Genomic DNA, 21,010 nt, shown 5'->3' with positions numbered 1-21,010 from the left:
AATTTCCAGTAAATGATTTTTCTGATGTTTTCAGGTGAGGGAGCTGGAGAATGAGGTGGAACTGGAGCAGAAGAAGAGCAGTGAAGCTGTGAAAGGAATCCGTAAATATGAGAGACGCATCAAGGAGCTCACATATCAGGTGATTTGTTTTGTTCTAGCTATTACCATAAATATGTTATGGTAATGGTTATAAATAAGCAATAAGAATTTGTATTTTCATCTCTAAAACATATATATTAATAAGTGTCTTCTTGCCCCGGGCCCCAGCATAGTTGAAGAGTAAAAATGAAAACCCTGTCAAATTACATTTCTGTCCCAATTCTCAAGAATAAGTCAATTAAGATGCTAATTGAAGACGATACTTTAATATTATCCATATCATTAAGAATGCAAGTCTCTTTCCTATTCCCTTGATTTATTCAGACTGAAGAAGACCGCAAGAATACTGTGCGTCTGCAGGATCTGGTTGACAAACTGCAGCTGAAAGTCAAAGCCTACAAGAGAGCTGCTGAAGAAGCTGTAAGTCTGGGCTGGAAAAGATGTCTCTCATTTGTGCTGTGTGCTCAGGATTCATTCAAATTAGCTTTCCTTTTGCAAAATGTCAATTGAGGCTTAAACAAACTTTCTACGGTGTCACAGTTAGCATGCTCATAGCTTGTTACTTTATGCAGTTTATTACATCATATAAAAGTTAAAATATGACTAAAACACTAGTTGTTCTGGATTTTAGCCAGGAAACATTTCAGCCTCCACTTTGACTTATTTTAGACCTAGTCTGTAAACTACAAATCAATGTTGAATTTTGAAAACTGCACAGAAAGATGCTGGTTATAGCTGTGTTTACCCTTTCAACTGAAGACCATGTGGCCTTAAATCAATTCTGCCAGGTTCACTGTCTCCAGTAGTAATACAATCTTGTGGTTGTTGAATCCTATAGGAAGAACAGGCCAATGCTCATCTGAGCAAGTTCCGTAAACTGCAGCACGAGCTGGATGAGGCTGAAGAGCGAGCTGACATCGCTGAGTCTCAGGTCAACAAGCTGCGGGCCAAGAGCCGTGATGTTGGCTCAAAGGTAAGAACCTACGCTAGATCAAATACTGTCCTACTGCTTTCACAATATTGAACATTATTTTTCAATCAACATCATCATCACTATCATTTCAATGTAATCCATTTCAAACTTTTATTTGTAATGCAATCAAGAACTACTGAACTGTTTATCATTTAAATTGAACAAATAAACCAGACCAGTCTTTATATAGATCAATTTTATTGAGTATTTTATTGATTTGTTTTGATGGATTTAGTACGTTGCATTAGAGCAATGTAATAGGTTAGTAGTAATGCAATTTTTTCCACATGCAAGGAAACTGCAAAAAGTTTAAATTGTTCTAATTCTATTTCTGGGCATTTCATGCATTTATAATTAAGCTAACAGAAAATATATGACAAAATGAGATGAGATGTGGAGCCACATGCAGCAATATTTTTGACAATAATAATGACATCAGTGAGATTTTTTTAGGAATGCAGAGACATCAATCAACACTGTAAACCAATCAAAGTAATGTTAGCTAAATAATATATATATAATGATGAGTAAAGACGTGAAACATTGCCTTGAATGGTCTTCCTAGATGATCTTGTCAAAATAGAGCGACTAGTCTGTGCTAATGTATGAACCAGCTTGTGGACAGTTAATGTGTTGTGTGTCAAGGTAAGCTTGAATCCAACTTTTATATTATTTTTTAAATCATTAGCTTACCTCTATTGTTTACCGTAGATTGAACCCATCCATCAAAACCAACTTTAATAAAAACAAGCAATGATTTGTGTCCAAGCCAAAATACCAGAGTTAAGAAATGATGACAGTAAAATATAATTTATGTAAAATTACTGCCACAATCAGCAACTTGTCACAAATTGAATGTTACAAGTTACTGACTTGTTACAAATGAATAAGTTGCCACTCAGTCCAGAACTAAATCTACTTCTGTTGATTGTTATTGATTCTTGTTGGTCCTCTGTCACTAATGTTTGTCTCTCTCTCTCTCTATTCTCTTATTCTTCTTCATCACAGAAAGGGCTAGATGAGGAGTGAAACTCACAGTCAGCCATCTAAGACCTTTGGGATCTCCTGTCCTGTAGTCCCCTTTGTCTTCAAAGTACTGTAGCCCTGTAGAATAAAGCAAAGTGTATTCAAATTAATGTGTACATTCCTCATTTATTTCAGGCATGCCTATGGACAGTTCATCCCAAAATCAAAAATACATAATTTTCTCTGGCCTGTAGTGTTCTTCGTCCATCTATGCTGTTCTGCTGTGTGTTTCAGAGTTCTGGAGATGTCTGCCTGAACTAAATGGCACTAGTCTTGTGGTGCTCAATGGGCCAAAAAAAATATATTTGAAAAACTCAACACCAATATCTCTTTCCAGAAATCATGACCCGGCTACTCAAACTAGTCTGAAGTACTTGTTGTGAACAGTTTCATGTAGGAACTACTTTCTTTCTGCAATAGAATCTACCAGAACTACTTTCTTTCTAATATAAAGGAAATTGTTTGTATATGAAGCTGCTCACAAGGTTTGTGTACTATCTTGAGTAACCGGGTCATGTTTTATATTGGAGAAAACAATCTAGATGGCTAGACAGCACTGCAAAATATGTATTTCTGATTTTGGTGTGAACTTTCCCTTTAAATTCACCAGCTTTCACTTTTTCAACCATGAAAACACAAAAGGAACTGAGACACACACACACACAAACACACACGCACAAATGCAGTGTATTAATAGTATGTGCAGCCAATTAATACCTGACACAAACTACTGTGTTCATTTTCTGTGGCGGGTAACAAGTGGAGAGGGGCTACAAACATTAAATAGGTCACTCCTGCCACCTTGTGCTGACATTTTGAACTGCTCTCCGATTTTCTACTGTTGCAGGGATGTTTTTCACAATGTGACAAACAGATCTTTTTAATGTCAACCATAAATTATGAATGTTCCATGACTGAAAAACCACAGCTTCTGTTCTGTGTAAAGCCTAATACTGAATATAAGATTGACAATAGGGGACAATATTCATTCATTCAGATTTCTTGAATATTGTATTTCAGTTAGTAAAGGTCCATTCCCCACCACAGCAATTAAAAACATCTGTAAGTAGACTGAAAAAGAAAGGAACAGCTAGAACTCAAAGAAACTCTTCAGGGTTCATGATGGTGTAAATACCATTTTAGAGAGTTCTTGAACTTGTCCAGTATAAATCCAGCAGAAACATGGATTCCTTGCAATTCTGTGGCAGTTGTCAGCTTTAAGGAAACTAAATTTGTGTTCAACATGGCTTAGAAATTACTTAAAATGGTCAACACTGTAGAACAATAGGATCAAAATGACCATAACTATCTTTCCTTAATGGTGTTGTATGAGATGCTACCATTAATAGAGGTACTATTAATAGGCTTTAGCCAAATGTTCCTGGGTGTGATGTTACTGTGTGCAACAATACCAGCCCTGAGAGTGCAGTAAAAACACAAACAATGCACAAAATATTTTATCTTAAATAAAAAATCCGGCAATAATATACAAATCAACTTGTTCAAGAATGTTCTCAAATAAAGTGTCAAGTTATTAGTAAAGTTCATCAATCTTACCTCAACCGCCTCAATTTTATACTGATGCTGCTATATGAGCTACATGTGTAACAAGACCATCAGCAAGAACGTTGCTTATTTCTATATAGTTATTCTAAATGTTGGCCAACAGGTCAGATTCTTCTTGGAATCAGATAAAATGATTTATGTTAACATTTTCCAAAGGCCAATTTACAGTGAGTAGTACACAGCCTGTACTTTAGATACTCTCACTTTTTACATTATATTAAGTTGTTATAGCGACGGAAACAGTGCCACTGTTGTCCACAAGGGGCGTCCAAATTCAACACAATATGAAAGTTCCTTGTAGCAGTTGTGGGAAAATAAATAAATAAATATATATATAAATATATATATATATGTATATATATATATATATATATATATATATATATATATATATATATATATATATATATATATATATATACATGGATTAGAAACAAAAAAACATGGCTTCTCTGGAAGTAACAGTGCTTTTATCTACTACTGTTTCAAAGATAAGAAAAACAGCAGCTCTTTTGCTGTAGATGTAGTGGATGCTGCTATATTTTTTTTTAAATAAATGTTCTATTTATAAAATTTTATATGATTGCCTGGAAACAGCAAAGTATGTGTTAAAATGGCCTTTTGGAATATCTATACGTAGATGTAGAAATGACATCAAAGATAAAATGTCTAAAGGTACTGTTTACAGTACCTGTATAAAAACAGGGCTTTCTGAGCCTCTGCACTTCCACTGACATTTTAGATGTTGTATTCAGACAGGTATTCATTTGAAGCATCTAACTACAGGTAATAGATTACCTGTAGTTAGTCTACCTGCATGTCTGATAAAAGACTAATCTATTCCTACAGGTAATAATTCAATATGAATTCTATCATGATGACATAATCTTCTCATGTTATCGACTGCAAATTCCTGCTGTCCAAATGATTGATTCAGAGCAAGCTACTGAACTGTAGGATAACACTAATGAAGAACAGTGGAACATACTGTAATTCACTGAATTGAACATCAGTTTAATTAACATTTGCCATATCATATCCATATGTATCAAAGGAAAAATAATATTAATAAAAATTTCATATCATATTGCTCAGCCGCATAATGTTACAATGCAGTAAAACAATGTAACAAGTGTTGACTATTGTTTAGCCTAGCAGATGCTATCATTACAAACTCCTTTACATAGTAAAGTAGAATTAGCAAATTAAAAATTAAACAAAATACATCACAAAACGTTAAAAAGCTGAAATTAAAATGTGGTATCTAATGACAACAAACTGAATTCATACAGCACTGTTTACACTAAATCTACCTTTTAGCTGAGTCTAGCTGACAGACTTACCGTACCTCAATCTTCTTCAGCAGCAGGAGGGACTGCTGCTCCAAGTTCTTGCACTGGCAGAGGGAGCCAAGTGAGGGGTGGACATCAGCTTGACACTTGTCTAGTACTGCATGTTGACCTTGATCTCACATGGCTGGTCCTTCAAGGGTTTTAGATATTTACAGAGAGATTATAAGATAATAAATAAATCACATAGTGTTATTCTTTGATTCCACATTTGTACACTAACAAAACCACTTAAGCTTTGTTTATCTTCCTCGTGACCCTTTAAGATTTAGCAACCTTTTAGCATCATTACATAGGATTCTCTGTGTCAGCTGCTTAACATGAAGGAATGTGATGTTTAGCGATACCATAGGATTAATAAGCAGACGTCACCAACAATAGCATATCAAGGTGACACCACTTGCTCGTTCCATCAAAGATTTTAGCTGCCAACTGGCCTTACCTTAGGAGTCTGATTACAACTCTGTGCCCATGCAGAGAGAAGGGAACGGAAGCCAGGAAGATGAAGATTTCCAGAGGGATTTAGACAGCTGAGAATGAGAATGAGTTCAACAATGTTAAAAGCAAATTCTGACCGACTCTTGCAAGGTCCATTAGAAAATAGCTCAGCACTCAACATTCTCATTTTACAGGAGTAAAGAAAACTTGCATGCATGGCTTCATTTGCTAAGAGTGCATTTTTCTCCTGAAAGCCGTGTTCACTTAAATGTTTTTGACTCATGTTTAATAAAAGTAGACCTAGAAAAAGGCTATGGTCTCCCTACTATAGCCTTTTGATTTGTATATACTGCATAAATTCAAACTGCCGATGTCAAATTATTACATTCCATAATGGAATAAAAATTAAATGAAACAACTGAAAAAAGATGAAAGTTGTGCTCTAGAATAAAGGGAGGTTTCTGGGTAAATTTACAGTGCCATACACCTGTTACCACTCATCCATCATGACATCAGACTCTGCACTTCAGCTACATCAGTGCCCTTAAAGGCTGCCCTTCTCAATCAGAGAGAAAAAATCCAGACAAGAATTTCACAGGGTTATCTTTGTCCTCAAGGCCAAAGGAAAGGGAACAATGCCATGACGACACCATGAGACAAAGGGTGTAGACCTTGTTGGGCAGAACAGTGGTGAGTGATAATTCAAAGTCCCTGACCTTAGCTCACTCGACAACAGCTGCAACACTCTTTTGTCTCAGCGGAGGCTATAGAAATGCATTTCACCACCCTTCACATGACTGACCTTTACTGAACTTTTTCTTCTTGATTAGGAATGTTAACAAGTCCAAAGCAAGGTGTTTGAAGAACAAATCAGTCTTATTAAGTCATTAGTCTTGATTGTCACTCACTGCTCTGTTTGGGATTTAGGATGGTGTCACTGAACTGTATGGTACTGTTTGAAGAAAATTAAGAATCATGGAGTTTTTGCTTTAACTTCTGTTTTCCCAAATGAATGTGAATTTAAAAGGATTTTTTTTCACCACATCCATGTCTACATTTTTCAAACTTTTCAGTTCTGGTTATCAAAAATTGCAGCTGCTAGATGACTAATATTTGCTGTCAGTTAATTCCACCCATCATCAAAACAAAACAGGGTTTAAAAAGGAAAATAATTTAAGTTAATAAGGAAAATGCCCTTTAAAATATTGAAATATCAGATAAAAGTACTTAATATACTATTTATTTTGTTAAAAGTAACAAAGCAACTATAAGCAAAGCTAAATGTGTTAATCTCACTCAGCAAATCTAACTGAATAAAGTCAATAGCTAGTAAGAAATGACATAAAACGACCTGTTATAATTTATATGAATAAAATAATAGTCACTTGATATCAAGCCTGTCCCTGATCCCCACCTCTTGCCCTCCCCTTTCTTTGTACCATGTATTGTCCTCGCCCTGTTTGTCACAAGGTGAAAGCAACAAATAGCAGCAGTACATTCTGCCCAATTATGAGAACGCTTTTTTGATGTGCAACCTTTTGCCAAAAATTCATCCCATATTTGGTGGATAAACAACCTTTATTAATGGAGGGAGGGCTGCTGTCTGCTGCGGAGCTCATCACTTCTCTTGATTAAAGGTTGAGAGTCAAAGGTAAGCATTTGTATCAGTGGTATGGAATAGAAATATGGCAGATGTCTTGACATATACTGCCTTAGATATAACATGTTTTGGAGTAAAGTTTTAGGGATATACTTCACATGTATATCATGCTCTTTGCAACGACATTTCTTACACAATATAATTGTCTGTTTTATTTAGTGGGCTGTAGATCTTTTTGTGTCCTTAATGAAGTTATTATTTATTATATTATTAAGTTCTGCTTCATTATCAGGTTTGAATAGCAAGTCCCAGACTGACCCAGGTTTCTCTTGTTCTCCAAACCCACCCAAGGTAAAAGCCTCTTTTGATTCTATCTGAAAAGTTAGTAATGATGACTACAACACCCACAACTTCAGTGTGGACTTGCAGTGAAGTTTTTCTTTTTTATGTACAGTTTGATTCAACAACTGATTCTGAAGAAAGATAGTTGATTGTTGAACATCTTTCACAGGTTGTCAAATTACTGACACTTTGGCTTGGTGTCGTAGAGATAGTTCATTGTTGACTCTCATTCCCAGGTTGTCAAATATTTGCATTTTGAGAATGAGAGTCAACATTAAAATCTCACTGACGTGTCTGGCCACAGTCTGCCTTCATGATCTAGATTTTCTAGGGAACGAAGAGGAGAAGTCTAGTTCTCTTTCAGACCACTCGAATTACATTATACTTAAAGGTTATTAAGGAATTTTGCATAGTGATACCAAAAATAAAATGTTTTCCCAACTTTAAGAGCTTGAGGTAATTTGCATACTAAAGGCACAGTTCACAAAGAAAATATTGTGGCTTATGTAACGCATGAAACGTTTATGACACAAATCCTGTTGTACACACTGTAATAATTCTGAATGCCTGATGTTGCTTCATGTTAATGATGACACTATCATCAGTAATGGCTCAACATTTGTAAATCCAATACAGGTTGAAAAATGGGTGACGCTGCCATGAAAGAGTTTGGGGCAGCAGCCCCGTACCTGAGGAAGTCAGATAAGGAGCGTCTGGAGGCCCAGACCCGTCCCTTTGATATGAAGAGGGAGTGCTTTGTTCCCGACCCCGAGGTTGAGTTCGTCAAAGCTACTATTTCCAGTCGTGACGGTGACAAAGTCACCGCTGAGACTGAATTTGGAAAGGTACATAAATTTTAGGTTCTGGTGGGAAATGCTGATGTACATATTTTTTCTAGGGTCATTTGGTTAGGTTCTGGTCAGTGTGATTGTAAAATGTATTATTTTCTTTCATAGACTGTCACAGTGAAGGAGAGTGACATCCACCCTCAGAACCCACCAAAGTTTGATAAAATTGAAGACATGGCGATGTTCACCTTCCTTCATGAGCCTGCTGTACTGTTTAACCTCAAAGAGCGTTATGCAGCATGGATGATTTATGTAAGACAATAAAACCTTAACATAAAACCTCACCTTCATTGATAAAGCATCGTAATTGTGACTGGGTAATACATGATGCTATCCTTCTATTATCTGTAACCCTTCTGTTACTATGACAGACCTACTCTGGGCTCTTCTGTGTCACTGTCAACCCCTACAAGTGGCTGCCAGTCTACAACCAAGAAGTGGTTCTTGCCTACAGAGGAAAGAAGAGAAGTGAAGCTCCTCCTCATATCTTCTCCATCTCTGACAATGCCTACCAGTACATGCTGTCAGGTAAATTATTTATTTTTAGCCTTCATTGTGTTTAAATATTCAACACAGATGCCATTACATTTTTTACTGATAATTTGAAAAATCTCTCTTGCAAACAGACAGAGAAAACCAGTCTATCCTTATCACGTAAGTCACACAACAAACAAAAACCTCTTTAGTAGTTATGGATCATTGGTCTTGGTGTAAAATTTTCTGTCTCTCTTCTCCTCAGTGGAGAATCTGGTGCAGGAAAGACTGTCAACACCAAGCGTGTCATTCAGTACTTTGCCAGCATTGCTGCTGTCCCAGGTGGGAAGAAAGATGCAGCAGCTGAGAAGAAGGTCTGTATTTCTTAATATGGTACAACCAAAATATCAATTTAAGTCAAAGTTGTTGTTTTTTTCTTGAAGTCTTTGTTTGTTAATGTCTTCATTTAACAAAACCAGGGAACCCTGGAGGATCAAATCATTCAGGCTAACCCTGCTCTAGAGGCCTTTGGGAATGCCAAGACCATCAGGAATGACAACTCCTCCAGATTTGTGAGGCTATTTGATTAACATTAATTGATTGTACGTTTTTTTTCTTATCTGAAATATAAATGAACACTATTCCTCTTAGGGTAAATTCATCAGAATTCATTTTGACAACCGAGGAAAGTTGGCCTCAGCTGACATTGAGACTTGTAAGTAAAACTCCATCCATACATCAATACAAGATGTGACCAGTTTGTTGAAACAAATGTATTTGTGTATAACCCTACTGAATATGTAATGTCACACCAAGGAGTGAGAGTGTGGCAATTACTATAGCTAAACCTGCACTTAGAGCAAATTGTTTTATATCTGATACACAATAACATAAAATATATTATACCTCTAACAGACCTTTTGGAAAAGTCTCGTGTGACCTACCAGCTCAAAGCTGAGAGGGACTACCACATTTTCTACCAGATCTTGTCTCAGGCAAAGCCTGAACTTCTAGGTAAGTGTACAATACATACATGCCATACATGTGATATTTGGTTATATACTGTTACTGAAACGATGTATCATGTATTGTATCATCAAATAAATGTTTTCTATTTTGTAAATATCTTTTCAGAAATGTTGCTTATCACCAACAACCCCTATGACTACGCCTTCATCTCCCAAGGAGAGACAACAGTAGCCTCTATTAATGACTCTGAAGAGCTGATGGCCACTGATGTGAGCTGAATCTTCAAACACCAGTCAAACATTTATAAATCAACTTTAACAATGCCAGAAATGCATTTTTAATCATATTTCTTTTATTAGGAAGCATTTGATGTTCTGGGTTTTACACAAGAGGAGAAGAATGGCATTTACAAGCTGACTGGTGCCATCATGCATCACGGCAACATGAAGTTTAAGCAGAAGCAGCGAGAAGAGCAGGCAGAAGCTGATGGCACTGAAGGTTAGAGATGATTTTTGAAACAAAAGCCAACTGTAATAAAGGAATCAGGAAAAAAAAAGAATGATGAGGACACTGAAAGGCAGTGATGACCTTGATGAATTAATACCACCATTTCTCAACAGTTGCTGACAAAGTCGCTTATCTGATGGGCCTGAACTCTGCTGACCTCGTCAAAGGTCTCTGTCACCCAAGAGTCAAAGTAGGAAATGAGTGGGTCACCAAAGGACAAAATGTCGCTCAGGTGAGAGAATGTAATTTCTTTTCTTCAAGTCCAAGATAAAGATCCACTAAGTTTAACTTAGGTGTTTTTTGTATTTCCTTGTTAGGTGAACTATGCTGTTGGTGCACTGTCCAAGGCAGTGTATGAGAAGATGTTCCTCTGGATGGTAATGAGAATTAACCAATCTCTGGATACAAAGCAGCCCCGCCAGTATTTCATTGGTGTGCTGGACATCGCTGGATTTGAAATCTTTGAAGTGAGAATTTATACAATATGAAACAGTTTTTGGCTTAAGGAGAAAGTATTAACTCTGGTCATACTGTGGACCGTTTCATTACAGTTCAACACCTTTGAGCAGCTGTGCATCAACTTCACCAATGAAAAACTGCAACAGTTTTTCAACCACCACATGTTTGTGCTGGAGCAGGAAGAGTACAAGAAAGAGGGCATTGAGTGGACGTTCATTGATTTTGGCATGGATTTGCAGGCCTGTATTGACCTGATTGAAAAGGTGAGATATTATTATATATTCAGCTATATATAAATATTGATTAATTGTGTTTCTTTTCTTTTTCAAACCACTTATATTTTTGTCTCCTCAGCCCATGGGTATCATGTCCATCCTAGAAGAGGAGTGCATGTTCCCCAAAGCCTCTGATGCCACTTTTAAAGCCAAACTCTATGACAACCATCTGGGAAAATCCAGTAACTTCCAGAAGCCCAGAATTGTCAAAGGCAAACCAGAGGCCCATTTTGCCCTGATGCACTACGCTGGAACAGTTGATTATAATATCAACAACTGGCTGGTGAAGAACAAGGATCCTCTGAATGAGACCGTTGTTGCACTGTATCAGAAATGTACTATTAAGCTGCTCGCCACACTCTTCGCAAATTATGCTGGTGCTGATTCAGGTTTGTATTTAAAAAGGGATTAGCCCCTTAGTTTTAAAAGGCTCATCAAAGTATCACATAGAAGAGTTGTACAATGGTAGACTTGCATAACACAAAATTTTATACACATCTGCCATGCATCCCATTTGTTTTCCTGTATGTCACCTGTGCTATTTAAAACAATGTAAAGACGTAAAAAACACATTCAAATATATTTTTTCATTAGACAGTCTAATGATAAATATTTTTTTTAGTTCACGAGTCTGGTGGGAAGGGCAAAGGTGGTGGCACCAAGAAGAAAGGTTCATCCTTCCAAACTGTATCAGCCTTACATAGGGTAAGATCAATATAATCTATAGCTTGTCACACATTAGTTAATTGAGAGGTTCTTTACAGTGTCATCAGTGCTTAACAACATGTCATTATATTGCTTATATTCAGTTAATGACAATCAATCATGTCCTCTGTGATGCACTCACAGGAGAACCTGAACAAGCTGATGACCAACTTGAGGTCTACTCACCCTCACTTTGTGCGCTGCATCATCCCCAATGAGACCAAGACTCCCGGGGCCATGGAGAATCCTCTGGTGATGCACCAGCTGCGCTGTAACGGTGTGCTGGAAGGCATCAGGATCTGCAGAAAGGGCTTCCCCAACAGGATCCTCTACGGAGATTTCAAACAGAGGTATCTCTCAGACAAACAGATGGGTGACAAATTTAAGAAAAAATAAAGTTTCTTAGAAAGTGAGCAACCAAGTGTGGCCACAGCAGCTTTAAGGAAACTTATAGATTCATAGATAGATCACTGTAGATTGTCCAAGTTTCTGGCACTCTGTTGGAAGGATAGACGTCATTCTACCATAATTCAGTTAGTGGTTTGATGACATGGTTAAGACTCTCACTGACTCTAAAAGCTCCTCTGGGTATTCAATTGGGTTGAGATTTTGTGACTGTGAAGGCCATAGCATATAACTGAAATAAAAATAATAACGAAACCATTAGTGAATCTAAAGTTTCTCCACTAAACTTTTTTTATACTCTTTCTTTAGTAATAGTTATCAAGTTGGGTGTATTTGTTGCTTTGATAGTTTATATTACATGAAAGACTGATGATCTTTTGTCTTCATTATGAAGGTACCGCATTTTGAACCCAAGTGCTATCCCTGAGGGACAGTTCATCGATAACAAAAAAGCTTCAGAGAAGCTTTTGGGCTCCTTGGATATAGACCATAACCAGTACAAACTGGGGCACACCAAGGTAAGTACTGGTAAAATATATTTTTGGCAGATACATATAGTGAAAAGCATTAATATTCAACAAATCTTCAAAATGGACATCTTGTACTTGCATATGTTTGCAAAAATCAGGTGTTCTTCAAAGCTGGGCTGCTTGGTCTGCTGGAGGAGATGCGAGATGACCGTTTAGCCTTAATTATCACCAGGATCCAGGCAAGGTCACGGGGTGTTCTGGCAAGAATTGAATTTCAGAAGATTGTAGAACGCAGGTAAATAAAGTAATTGATTTGATGAGGAGAAGATTTAACTTGATTTGCATTGGAGAAGTACAGTACATGCAAAAAATGTACTCATACAGAATTCGTGTACAGGAAATAATTACTTGTATTGTTCTACTCAATCTGTATGAATCAATATCCACAGGGATGCACTACTTGTGATCCAGTGGAACATTCGCGCCTTCATGGGGGTCAAGAATTGGCCCTGGATGAAGATGTATTTCAAGATTAAACCTCTGTTAAAGTCAGCAGAGACTGAGAAGGAGATGGCAAACATGAAGGAAGAGTTTACCAAACTGAAAGAGGCTTACGCAAAATCTGAAGCCCGCAGGAAGGAACTTGAAGAAAAAATGGTCACTCTCCTCCAAGAGAAAAATGACCTGCAGCTCCAAGTTCAATCTGTATGTTTAAACACCGTTTCTAACAGCATTAGATTAATGTCAACATATAACCAGGTCTACTTACGCTGCATGACATGCTTTATGATTTTAATAACAGGAGCAAGATAATCTTTGCGATGCTGAAGAAAGATGTGAAGGGCTGATCAAGAGCAAGATTCAGCTGGAAGCAAAAATCAAAGAGCTGACAGAAAGACTGGAGGATGAAGAGGAGATGAATGCTGAACTAACTGCTAAGAAGAGGAAGCTGGAGGATGAGTGCTCTGAGTTAAAGAAAGACATCGATGACTTAGAGCTAACTCTGGCTAAAGTTGAGAAAGAGAAGCATGCCACTGAGAACAAGGTACCACAAACATTAAAACTGTAAAATTACTCTGTGTATTGTACTCTATATTGTACTACATGATAAAAAATTTCTCTGGCTATAGGTGAAGAACCTGGTCGAGGAGATGGCTGCTCTGGAAGAAATTATTGCTAAGTTGACCAAGGAAAAGAAAGCCTTACAGGAAGCTCATCAGCAAACACTGGATGACCTGCAGAGTGAAGAAGACAAAGTCAACACTCTGACCAAGGCCAAGGCCAAGCTGGAGCAGCAAGTGGATGATGTAAGAAAAGAGTAAATAAGAGTGTCTTGGTATCTTTTAAAAACAAATTAAAATTTTAATATTATGAATTCAACTGAAATGCTCTAAATATCACCCACCACAGCTTGAGGGATCCCTTGAGCAAGAGAAGAAAGTGCGTATGGACCTTGAGAGAGCAAAGCGTAAGCTTGAGGGAGACCTAAAATTAGCTCACGAGAGCATTATGGACCTGGAAAACGACAAGCAGCAACTCGAAGAGAGGCTGAAAAAGTATATGAAAATGGCACTTGAGAAAGCACAAATGTATTTTAAACTCTGTGAGAGATGGTACATTTCATATCCTTTTTATCCCCAGGAAAGATTTTGAAATCAACCAGCTCAATGGCAAAATAGAAGATGAACAAGCTATGAGTGCCCAGCTCCAGAAAAAACTGAAGGAGTTGCAGGTAATGTTAAATAAGAGGCAGAGAGTAAATTTGTTTGTACAGGAACGTGACATTTTGCTAATGCCACAATTTGTAGCCATGCAATCCAAATTTCCACTTTTACTTTGGTCTAGGCCCGCATTGAGGAGCTGGAGGAAGAGCTTGAAGCCGAGCGAGCTGCCAGAGCCAAGGTGGAGAAACAGAGAGCAGACTTAGCCAGAGAGCTGGAGGAGATCAGTGAGAGGCTGGAGGAGGCTGGTGGAGCAACATCTGCCCAGATTGAGATGAACAAGAAGAGGGAGGCTGAGTTCCAGAAAATCCGCAGAGACCTGGAAGAGGCTACACTGCAGCATGAAGCAACCACTGCCACACTGAGGAAGAAACAAGCTGACAGTGTTGCCGACCTGGGAGAGCAGATTGACAACCTGCAAAGAGTCAAGCAGAAACTGGAGAAGGAGAAGAGTGAGCTCAGACTGGAGCTGGATGATGTGGTTTCCAACATGGAACAAATTGTGAAGGCTAAGGTAAAAAAAAAAAACCCCAAAAAAACATATTCCAATAATTCTTAAGAAGTTTATGTGCCATTATGAATGTTTTTTTTTTTCAGAATAATTTGGAGAAAATGTGCAGGTCTCTAGAAGACCAGATGAGTGAATATAAAACAAAGTCAGAGGAGGGACAACGTACCATCAATGACTTCACCATGCAGAAAGCCAAGCTTCAAACAGAAAATGGTATGCATTTGATTAGAACTGTGCTTTTTGTTTGGGACAAAATGAAATACTCAGTTTATTTTTGCATCAAAATTAGGTGAGCTTACAAGGCAGCTTGAGGAAAAGGATTCCCTGGTGTCTCAACTTACCAGAGGAAAACAATCCTACACTCAACAAATTGAAGACATTAAAAGACAACTGGAGGAGGAAGTCAAGGTAGAAAACAAAAAGCAATGAGACTTCATTTACAGAGAGATTAAGTAGTAGATGAGTGGCATTAAGATATCTTTTCATTTCAGGCCAAGAATGCATTAGCCCATGCAGTGCAGTCTGCTCGTCATGACTGTGACCTGCTCAGGGAGCAGTATGAGGAGGAGCAGGAGGCCAAGGCTGAGCTGCAGCGCGGCATGTCCAAGGCCAACTCTGAGGTGGCTCAGTGGAGAACTAAGTATGAAACTGATGCCATCCAGAGAACTGAGGAACTGGAGGAGGCCAAGTAAGTAAAACATATTTTCACCCAGCCCTGCACAGTTCAACAACAATGAAGCCTGAATACAATCATAACAATAAACTCATTATAATAAAATAATAAAACCAAGTAATTCAATCATAATCTAGAAAGAAGTTGGCTCAGCGTCTGCAGGATGCAGAGGAGGCTGTGGAAGCTGTGAACGCTAAATGTTCATCTCTGGAGAAGACCAAACACAGGCTGCAGAATGAGATTGAAGATCTCATGGTGGATGTGGAGAGGTCTAATGCTGCTGCTGCTGCTCTGGACAAGAAGCAAAGAAACTTTGACAAGGTTTAATTTGAAATATGTTTCACAATTACACTATTTTAGATTAACAATTAAAGAATAATGATTTTAAAATATTTCAGATCCTTTATCTAAAATGTGAACTGCCCCTCAGATTTTGGCAGAATGGAAACAGAAGTATGAGGAGTCTCAAACAGAGCTGGACAGCTCTCAGAAGGAAGCCAGGTCTCTGAGCACTGAGCTCTTCAAACTGAAGAATTCCTATGAAGAATCTCTGGAACATCTGGAGACCATGAAGCGGGAGAACAAGAATCTACAGGGTAAGGGCAACACCAGCTAACATCTCTATTGTTGAATCTGCTCTAATGACTAAACCACTGACAATGTTACATGTTGTTTCCCAGAGGAAATATCTGATCTCACTGAACAAATTGGTGAGAGTGGAAAGAGCATCCATGAGCTTGAGAAGATTCGAAAACAGCTGGAACAAGAGAAGTCTGAGATACAAACAGCCCTGGAGGAAGCAGAGGTATGTTGGATTTCCTGATGTCGAACATTTTTTGGTAATTGGTAATAATTAGTCATATATTTGATTCTCAATCTTTATTTGATGATAGGCCTCACTGGAGCATGAGGAAGGGAAGATTCTCAGAGTCCAGCTTGAGTTCAACCAAGTCAAGGCTGACATTGAGCGCAAGCTGTCTGAGAAAGATGAAGAGATGGAGCAAGCAAAGAGAAACCAACAGCGAATTGTGGACACTCTTCAGAGCTCTCTTGAGGCTGAGACCCGCAGCAGGAATGAGGCCCTCCGTATAAAGAAGAAGATGGAGGGAGACCTCAATGAGATGGAGATCCAGCTGAGCCAAGCCAACAGGCAGGCTGCTGAGGCCCAGAAACAGCTGAAATCTGTCCATGCACATCTAAAAGTATGTATTTTATTTCAAAATAGGATGTCTCAGGCAAATTATGCTGTCACTAGATTTCACTTGTTTCACAATAAATGTCTCATTCTTCCAGGATGCTCAGATGCAGCTTGATGACGCTTTGCGAGCCAATGATGATATGAAGGAAAACATTGCCATCGTTGAAAGACGTAACAACCTGCTTCAAGCTGAAGTGGAGGAGCTCAGGTCTGCTCTGGAGCAAACTGAGAGAGGTCGTAAACTTGCTGAGCAAGAGCTGCTGGATGTTAGTGAGAGAGTGCAGCTACTGCACTCACAGGTAAGATTAAGTCATTGCAACCTGGCACAGTCCTTTGCTATTCTTGTCAGTTTACCTACGACTGTATAACAAAATTTTGTCTTCAACTAGAACACCAGTTTGCTGAACCAAAAGAAGAAGCTGGAGGCTGATACATCCCAGCTTCAGACTGAAGTGGAGGAGGCAGTGCAGGAGTGCAGAAATGCTGAAGAAAAGGCCAAGAAGGCCATTACTGATGCTGCCATGATGGCAGAGGAGCTGAAGAAAGAGCAGGACACCAGCGCTCACCTGGAGCGTATGAAGAAGAACATGGAGCAAACCATTAAAGACCTGCAGCACCGTCTGGATGAAGCTGAACAGATCGCCATGAAGGGAGGCAAGAAGCAGGTGCAGAAGCTTGAGGCCAGGGTGAGTATAAGTTGGCTCTTTGACTCCTTGCATACATGTGACGTACAGTGGCATTGGCTGACTTTTCTTGTGCCTTTATCCTTCATACTGCAGGTCAGAGAACTTGAAAATGAGGTGGAAGCTGAACAAAAGAAGGCCAGTGATGCTGTAAAAGGAGTAAGAAAGTATGAAAGACGTATCAAGGAGCTTGCCTATCAGGTAATTACACACTCTACACAGCTGGCCCACTTGACCAAACAGACATTAAATGTGACTCTTCTTCATTGTGATACAATGCTCTATCTTGATGAGATCAAGTGATTAGATTTAACCAGGATGTCTTTGCCAGAACTTTGCTGGTCAAGGGTCAGTAAATCACATTCAGAATCAAAATATATATACATTTTATTTTATGTTGTTTATGCACGATTTAGACAGAAGAAGACCGTAAAAATCTAGCACGCCTTCAAGATTTGGTGGACAAGCTGCAGCTAAAGGTCAAATCGTATAAGAAGGCTGCTGAGGAGGCTGTAAGTACTGTGACATTCAAATTCCAAACTTGCATCTTACCAGAGAAACTAAACGTTATCGGAGCAGATATAATACGTAATATACATATATGGCGTGTCTCTTCTACAGGAAGAACAGGCCAACACTAATCTTACAAAGTTCCGCAAGCTTCAACATGAGCTTGATGAAGCTGAGGAGAGAGCTGACATCGCTGAATCTCAGGTCAACAAGCTACGTGCCAAGAGCCGTGAAGTGGGGTCAAAGGTCAGCATACACATAACATACATACATTTAAAAATAGGGAATCTTTAGATACTTTGTTGCTTAACCACACAGAAAGGAATGTTACCTAGAAGTGGCAATCATTTTACTCATATATTGTATAACAGTGAGGCAGTGGTCCTCCATCGATTTGTCAGTGGTGGATATTTTTACTATATTTAATTTGTATTAATTTAATTAGGTTAATACTCCTCTGAGGGGTCTAAAGGATGAATAATATGGGGACAAACATAACAAATCTTATCTTAATATTTATCTTGTGTTTTCTTTCTTTTGTTTCAGAAAGGACTTGATGAAGAGTGAAGTTCCCTCAAAAAATTTCTGAGGCACCTGTTGCATGTGTAATGGTGTCTCCCTAAAAATGGTTTTTGTTCAGTAGAATAAATTTATGTGCATCTGAAACCGTTTCTTGACTCTTAATTGATAAAGGCTTTAGTGGTTCATAATTACAGAGAATTAAAGTTTACTTTTTTCTAAATAAGTAAAATTTACATTTCTGAATAAAATAAACTGATGATTTGAATCTGAATTAATTTTTGAAATAAAAAGTGAAATAAAACAAATGGTTACACAAAGAAAAAAGTCTAAAAATGCGTGTTAATTTGCCAAACATATCTTACTATTATCAAAGAATTGTATTTTAAGAAATGCATTCTCTTTCAGCAATCATTCTTTTTTTCCAATACACAAAATATGGTTAAGCCACTCCCACTTCTATTGGCCAGGCGGGATTCAAAATTGACTGATCAGTCCTTAAAGTCAATTGCTAATACCCAAGCTGAATAATTCTAAGAATATGCGTGTGTTAATTATTATGTATAAAACAGAGAAGAAAGTCAGTCAGTAAGTCAGTTAGTGAAAAAGACCTTGTACCTTCAAGAAAATAAATTCTGCTGATGGAAAAATAAATCCTAATACTGAAAACTAAAAAAGGGTGTCTACTTGTATATATTGAAGTTGATTAAGTAATTGATTTATTCATGTCTTTACTATTTATTTCCAAAAGTGTCACGTTGGTCGTCCATTGATCAAATATCACAAAAACTTCATTACATTACATTTATTTAGCTGACATTTTTATCCAAAGTGACTTACAATAAGTACATGACCACAGACTACAGCTGTGGTTGATTTGAAATTAAATTGTCTACCTGTGGTCCATATAATACTGTGCTAATTCAGGCAGTTTTCTTTATAATAGTAAATATAATAATAATAATAATAATAATAATAATAATAATAATAATAATAACAACAATAAATTATTATTATTATTATTATTATTATTTGTGGCTGCAAACTATTTGTTAATTAGAAGTATTTAAAAACCAGCTGGACTTCTCCAGTCTCTTTCACCTGATGATGTAAAAGTCACTCAGTATCATGATCAGCAGAGTGCGCTCACACTCTGTTTTAGTTTGGTTAAGAGGATATTTGTAGTTGTTCAATTAGTTTTGTTCAAGGACAATAATTAACTCTTACAAACTGATAACACCTTGTATTATGATTTTAATATTAATGATACTATACACTTTTTCAAGTATTGCAACTTATTTTTTGTTTCAATGTGCTAATTGAAAATAATCAAAAATACAGTATTTCTCTAATTAATTCTAGTTAACTGAATACATTTTGTGGGGCAAATCTATTAAAAGCATTTCAAGGATTCCAAATTAGAATAGGGTTGTAAAAATGTGAAAAAGCCATTAAAAGAGAATAAATATACCTAAGAAATGATCACGTGATAAGGAGAAAAGATGTTGCTGCTTCAATCCCTCATGGGTAAAGCTGACTAAAGGCAGAGAGTAGTACAGCAGAGTGTGCCCACAAGTACAACTAAGAAGAAAAATCTGCTTTCCCAGTATTAAACGTGCGCCCACAAACCAAGAAACTGCCAAAGTATTTTGACAGAATGTACATATTTCTAGTTTAATGACTGGAACTAATGATTTGCTAATCACCACTTCATAAAAGTCCTCTAGAGAGAATTTTCCACTGCACATAGCATACTGCATTTTGAGTTTACAGCAACTCTTAAGTAAAAGTGGAACATTTTTGGATTATTAAAGGAGGATCTGTGCAGCTATAATGAGCAATATGGATGACTGCAGAACGGTAGTGTATGAGAAGAACTATGAGAAGTTTGTACAGAAACACCACAGCAAAAGGACTGAAGAACCACAATGGATATATGACAAAATAAATTAAGAATCTCACGTATTAATAAAATAAAAAAATAAAAATCGATAGTAGTTGCAACTGAAAAATAACTATCGACTAGAGATGTAACAATAAATCAATCTGGATCGATACACTGATTAAATGTTCAACATTCCAATATTATCAATGCAAATTCAAAATATTCATCTGTATCATCATCATCTCTATGATACACCTTTATTTGAAAAATCACATGACATCTCTGTGTCAGTCAGTCATACAACTGTCAAATCATAATCAATTACTTTTTGTGGGTTGACATAAATGTAACAGAGGGTGTTCAATGTACATGATATTGTCTGATATCGATGGCAGGACCCTGAATTGAAGTGAATCAAAATGTGGCAGACTGTGATATTTGCAAATATTGTATCATTGTTCAAAGAATTTATATAATATCATAAAGAAACCGAAGTAGAAGGATTTACACCCCTACACTTTTCCCATTTTCTGGGCACAGATTTTGGACACAGAAAATCACTCATTCATGAGCCAACCTTTGCCTTTCACATAAATGTAATTCATAGTCCATTTTGAGATTACACACTTAAATCGATAAAGATCTAAACTATTAAATTTGTCAACTAACCTTTTTATCAGTAGTGGAAGTCAGTCTCCTCCAGTAACAGGCATCTTCTTTTCAAAGTCAGGTGAGGGAGGGCCAGCTGAACACAAAGAGGAAGACTTGACTTGACTGACAGCAGATAATCAGGATTTGGTGTGCT

General features: G+C 37.5%; 2 protein-coding genes and 1 long non-coding RNA gene across 5 annotated transcripts in view; 2 read left to right on the top strand and 1 right to left on the bottom strand.

The window, feature by feature from the left end:
• Window positions 1-2,204, top strand: part of LOC146318298 (myosin-7-like) — a 15,547-nt gene extending 13,343 nt beyond the window's left edge. The window contains exons 35-38 of the mRNA XM_084732197.1: window positions 35-139; window positions 424-519; window positions 938-1,072; window positions 2,081-2,204. Of these exons, the coding sequence (XP_084588323.1) occupies window positions 35-139; window positions 424-519; window positions 938-1,072; window positions 2,081-2,101 (357 nt within the window). The 3' untranslated portion in view covers window positions 2,102-2,204. The remainder of the gene's footprint in view (window positions 1-34; window positions 140-423; window positions 520-937; window positions 1,073-2,080) is intronic.
• LOC146318297 (uncharacterized) lies at window positions 2,040-21,010 on the bottom strand. Of its 2 annotated transcripts, none has more exons than XR_014771643.1 (5): window positions 20,875-21,010; window positions 11,817-11,959; window positions 5,456-5,543; window positions 5,013-5,146; window positions 2,040-2,176 (listed from the first exon to the last, which is right to left on the bottom strand). It is a non-coding gene; the product is annotated as an uncharacterized LOC146318297 (long non-coding RNA). The 2 variants fall into 2 exon arrangements; XR_014771644.1 differs by having other exon boundaries at window positions 2,045-2,176; window positions 5,008-5,146.
• LOC146318296 (myosin-7-like) overlaps window positions 7,063-21,010 on the top strand; it is a 31,030-nt gene continuing 17,082 nt past the window's right edge. Inside the window, exons 1-39 of one of the 2 annotated variants that reach the window (XM_084732194.1) lie at window positions 7,063-7,102; window positions 7,344-7,402; window positions 8,030-8,238; window positions 8,350-8,493; window positions 8,613-8,769; window positions 8,868-8,895; window positions 8,981-9,089; window positions 9,195-9,287; window positions 9,367-9,430; window positions 9,631-9,729; window positions 9,850-9,953; window positions 10,044-10,182; window positions 10,305-10,423; window positions 10,509-10,658; window positions 10,743-10,913; window positions 11,005-11,314; window positions 11,548-11,630; window positions 11,775-11,980; window positions 12,430-12,553; window positions 12,664-12,800; window positions 12,955-13,210; window positions 13,308-13,550; window positions 13,636-13,812; window positions 13,916-14,061; window positions 14,147-14,237; window positions 14,351-14,740; window positions 14,824-14,950; window positions 15,027-15,145; window positions 15,229-15,425; window positions 15,548-15,731; window positions 15,841-16,006; window positions 16,091-16,215; window positions 16,304-16,612; window positions 16,704-16,907; window positions 16,998-17,294; window positions 17,388-17,492; window positions 17,708-17,803; window positions 17,913-18,047; window positions 18,348-18,467. In XM_084732194.1, coding sequence (XP_084588320.1) covers window positions 8,038-8,238; window positions 8,350-8,493; window positions 8,613-8,769; window positions 8,868-8,895; window positions 8,981-9,089; window positions 9,195-9,287; window positions 9,367-9,430; window positions 9,631-9,729; window positions 9,850-9,953; window positions 10,044-10,182; window positions 10,305-10,423; window positions 10,509-10,658; window positions 10,743-10,913; window positions 11,005-11,314; window positions 11,548-11,630; window positions 11,775-11,980; window positions 12,430-12,553; window positions 12,664-12,800; window positions 12,955-13,210; window positions 13,308-13,550; window positions 13,636-13,812; window positions 13,916-14,061; window positions 14,147-14,237; window positions 14,351-14,740; window positions 14,824-14,950; window positions 15,027-15,145; window positions 15,229-15,425; window positions 15,548-15,731; window positions 15,841-16,006; window positions 16,091-16,215; window positions 16,304-16,612; window positions 16,704-16,907; window positions 16,998-17,294; window positions 17,388-17,492; window positions 17,708-17,803; window positions 17,913-18,047; window positions 18,348-18,368 — 5,826 coding nt within the window. In that variant the 5' untranslated portion in view covers window positions 7,063-7,102; window positions 7,344-7,402; window positions 8,030-8,037 and the 3' untranslated portion in view covers window positions 18,369-18,467. Of the gene's footprint in view, window positions 7,103-7,343; window positions 7,403-8,029; window positions 8,239-8,349; window positions 8,494-8,612; window positions 8,770-8,867; window positions 8,896-8,980; window positions 9,090-9,194; window positions 9,288-9,366; window positions 9,431-9,630; window positions 9,730-9,849; window positions 9,954-10,043; window positions 10,183-10,304; window positions 10,424-10,508; window positions 10,659-10,742; window positions 10,914-11,004; window positions 11,315-11,547; window positions 11,631-11,774; window positions 11,981-12,429; window positions 12,554-12,663; window positions 12,801-12,954; window positions 13,211-13,307; window positions 13,551-13,635; window positions 13,813-13,915; window positions 14,062-14,146; window positions 14,238-14,350; window positions 14,741-14,823; window positions 14,951-15,026; window positions 15,146-15,228; window positions 15,426-15,547; window positions 15,732-15,840; window positions 16,007-16,090; window positions 16,216-16,303; window positions 16,613-16,703; window positions 16,908-16,997; window positions 17,295-17,387; window positions 17,493-17,707; window positions 17,804-17,912; window positions 18,048-18,347; window positions 18,468-21,010 lie in introns of those variants that run through there. The other variant, XM_084732193.1, reaches the window with a different exon arrangement.

Source organism: Lutjanus erythropterus, chromosome 12 (genome assembly GCF_056507025.1).
Source record: "Lutjanus erythropterus isolate fLutEry1 chromosome 12, fLutEry1.hap2, whole genome shotgun sequence".
Taxonomy (NCBI): domain Eukaryota; kingdom Metazoa; phylum Chordata; class Actinopteri; order Lutjaniformes; family Lutjanidae; genus Lutjanus; species Lutjanus erythropterus.
This window is presented reverse-complemented; position numbering and strand designations above follow the sequence as displayed.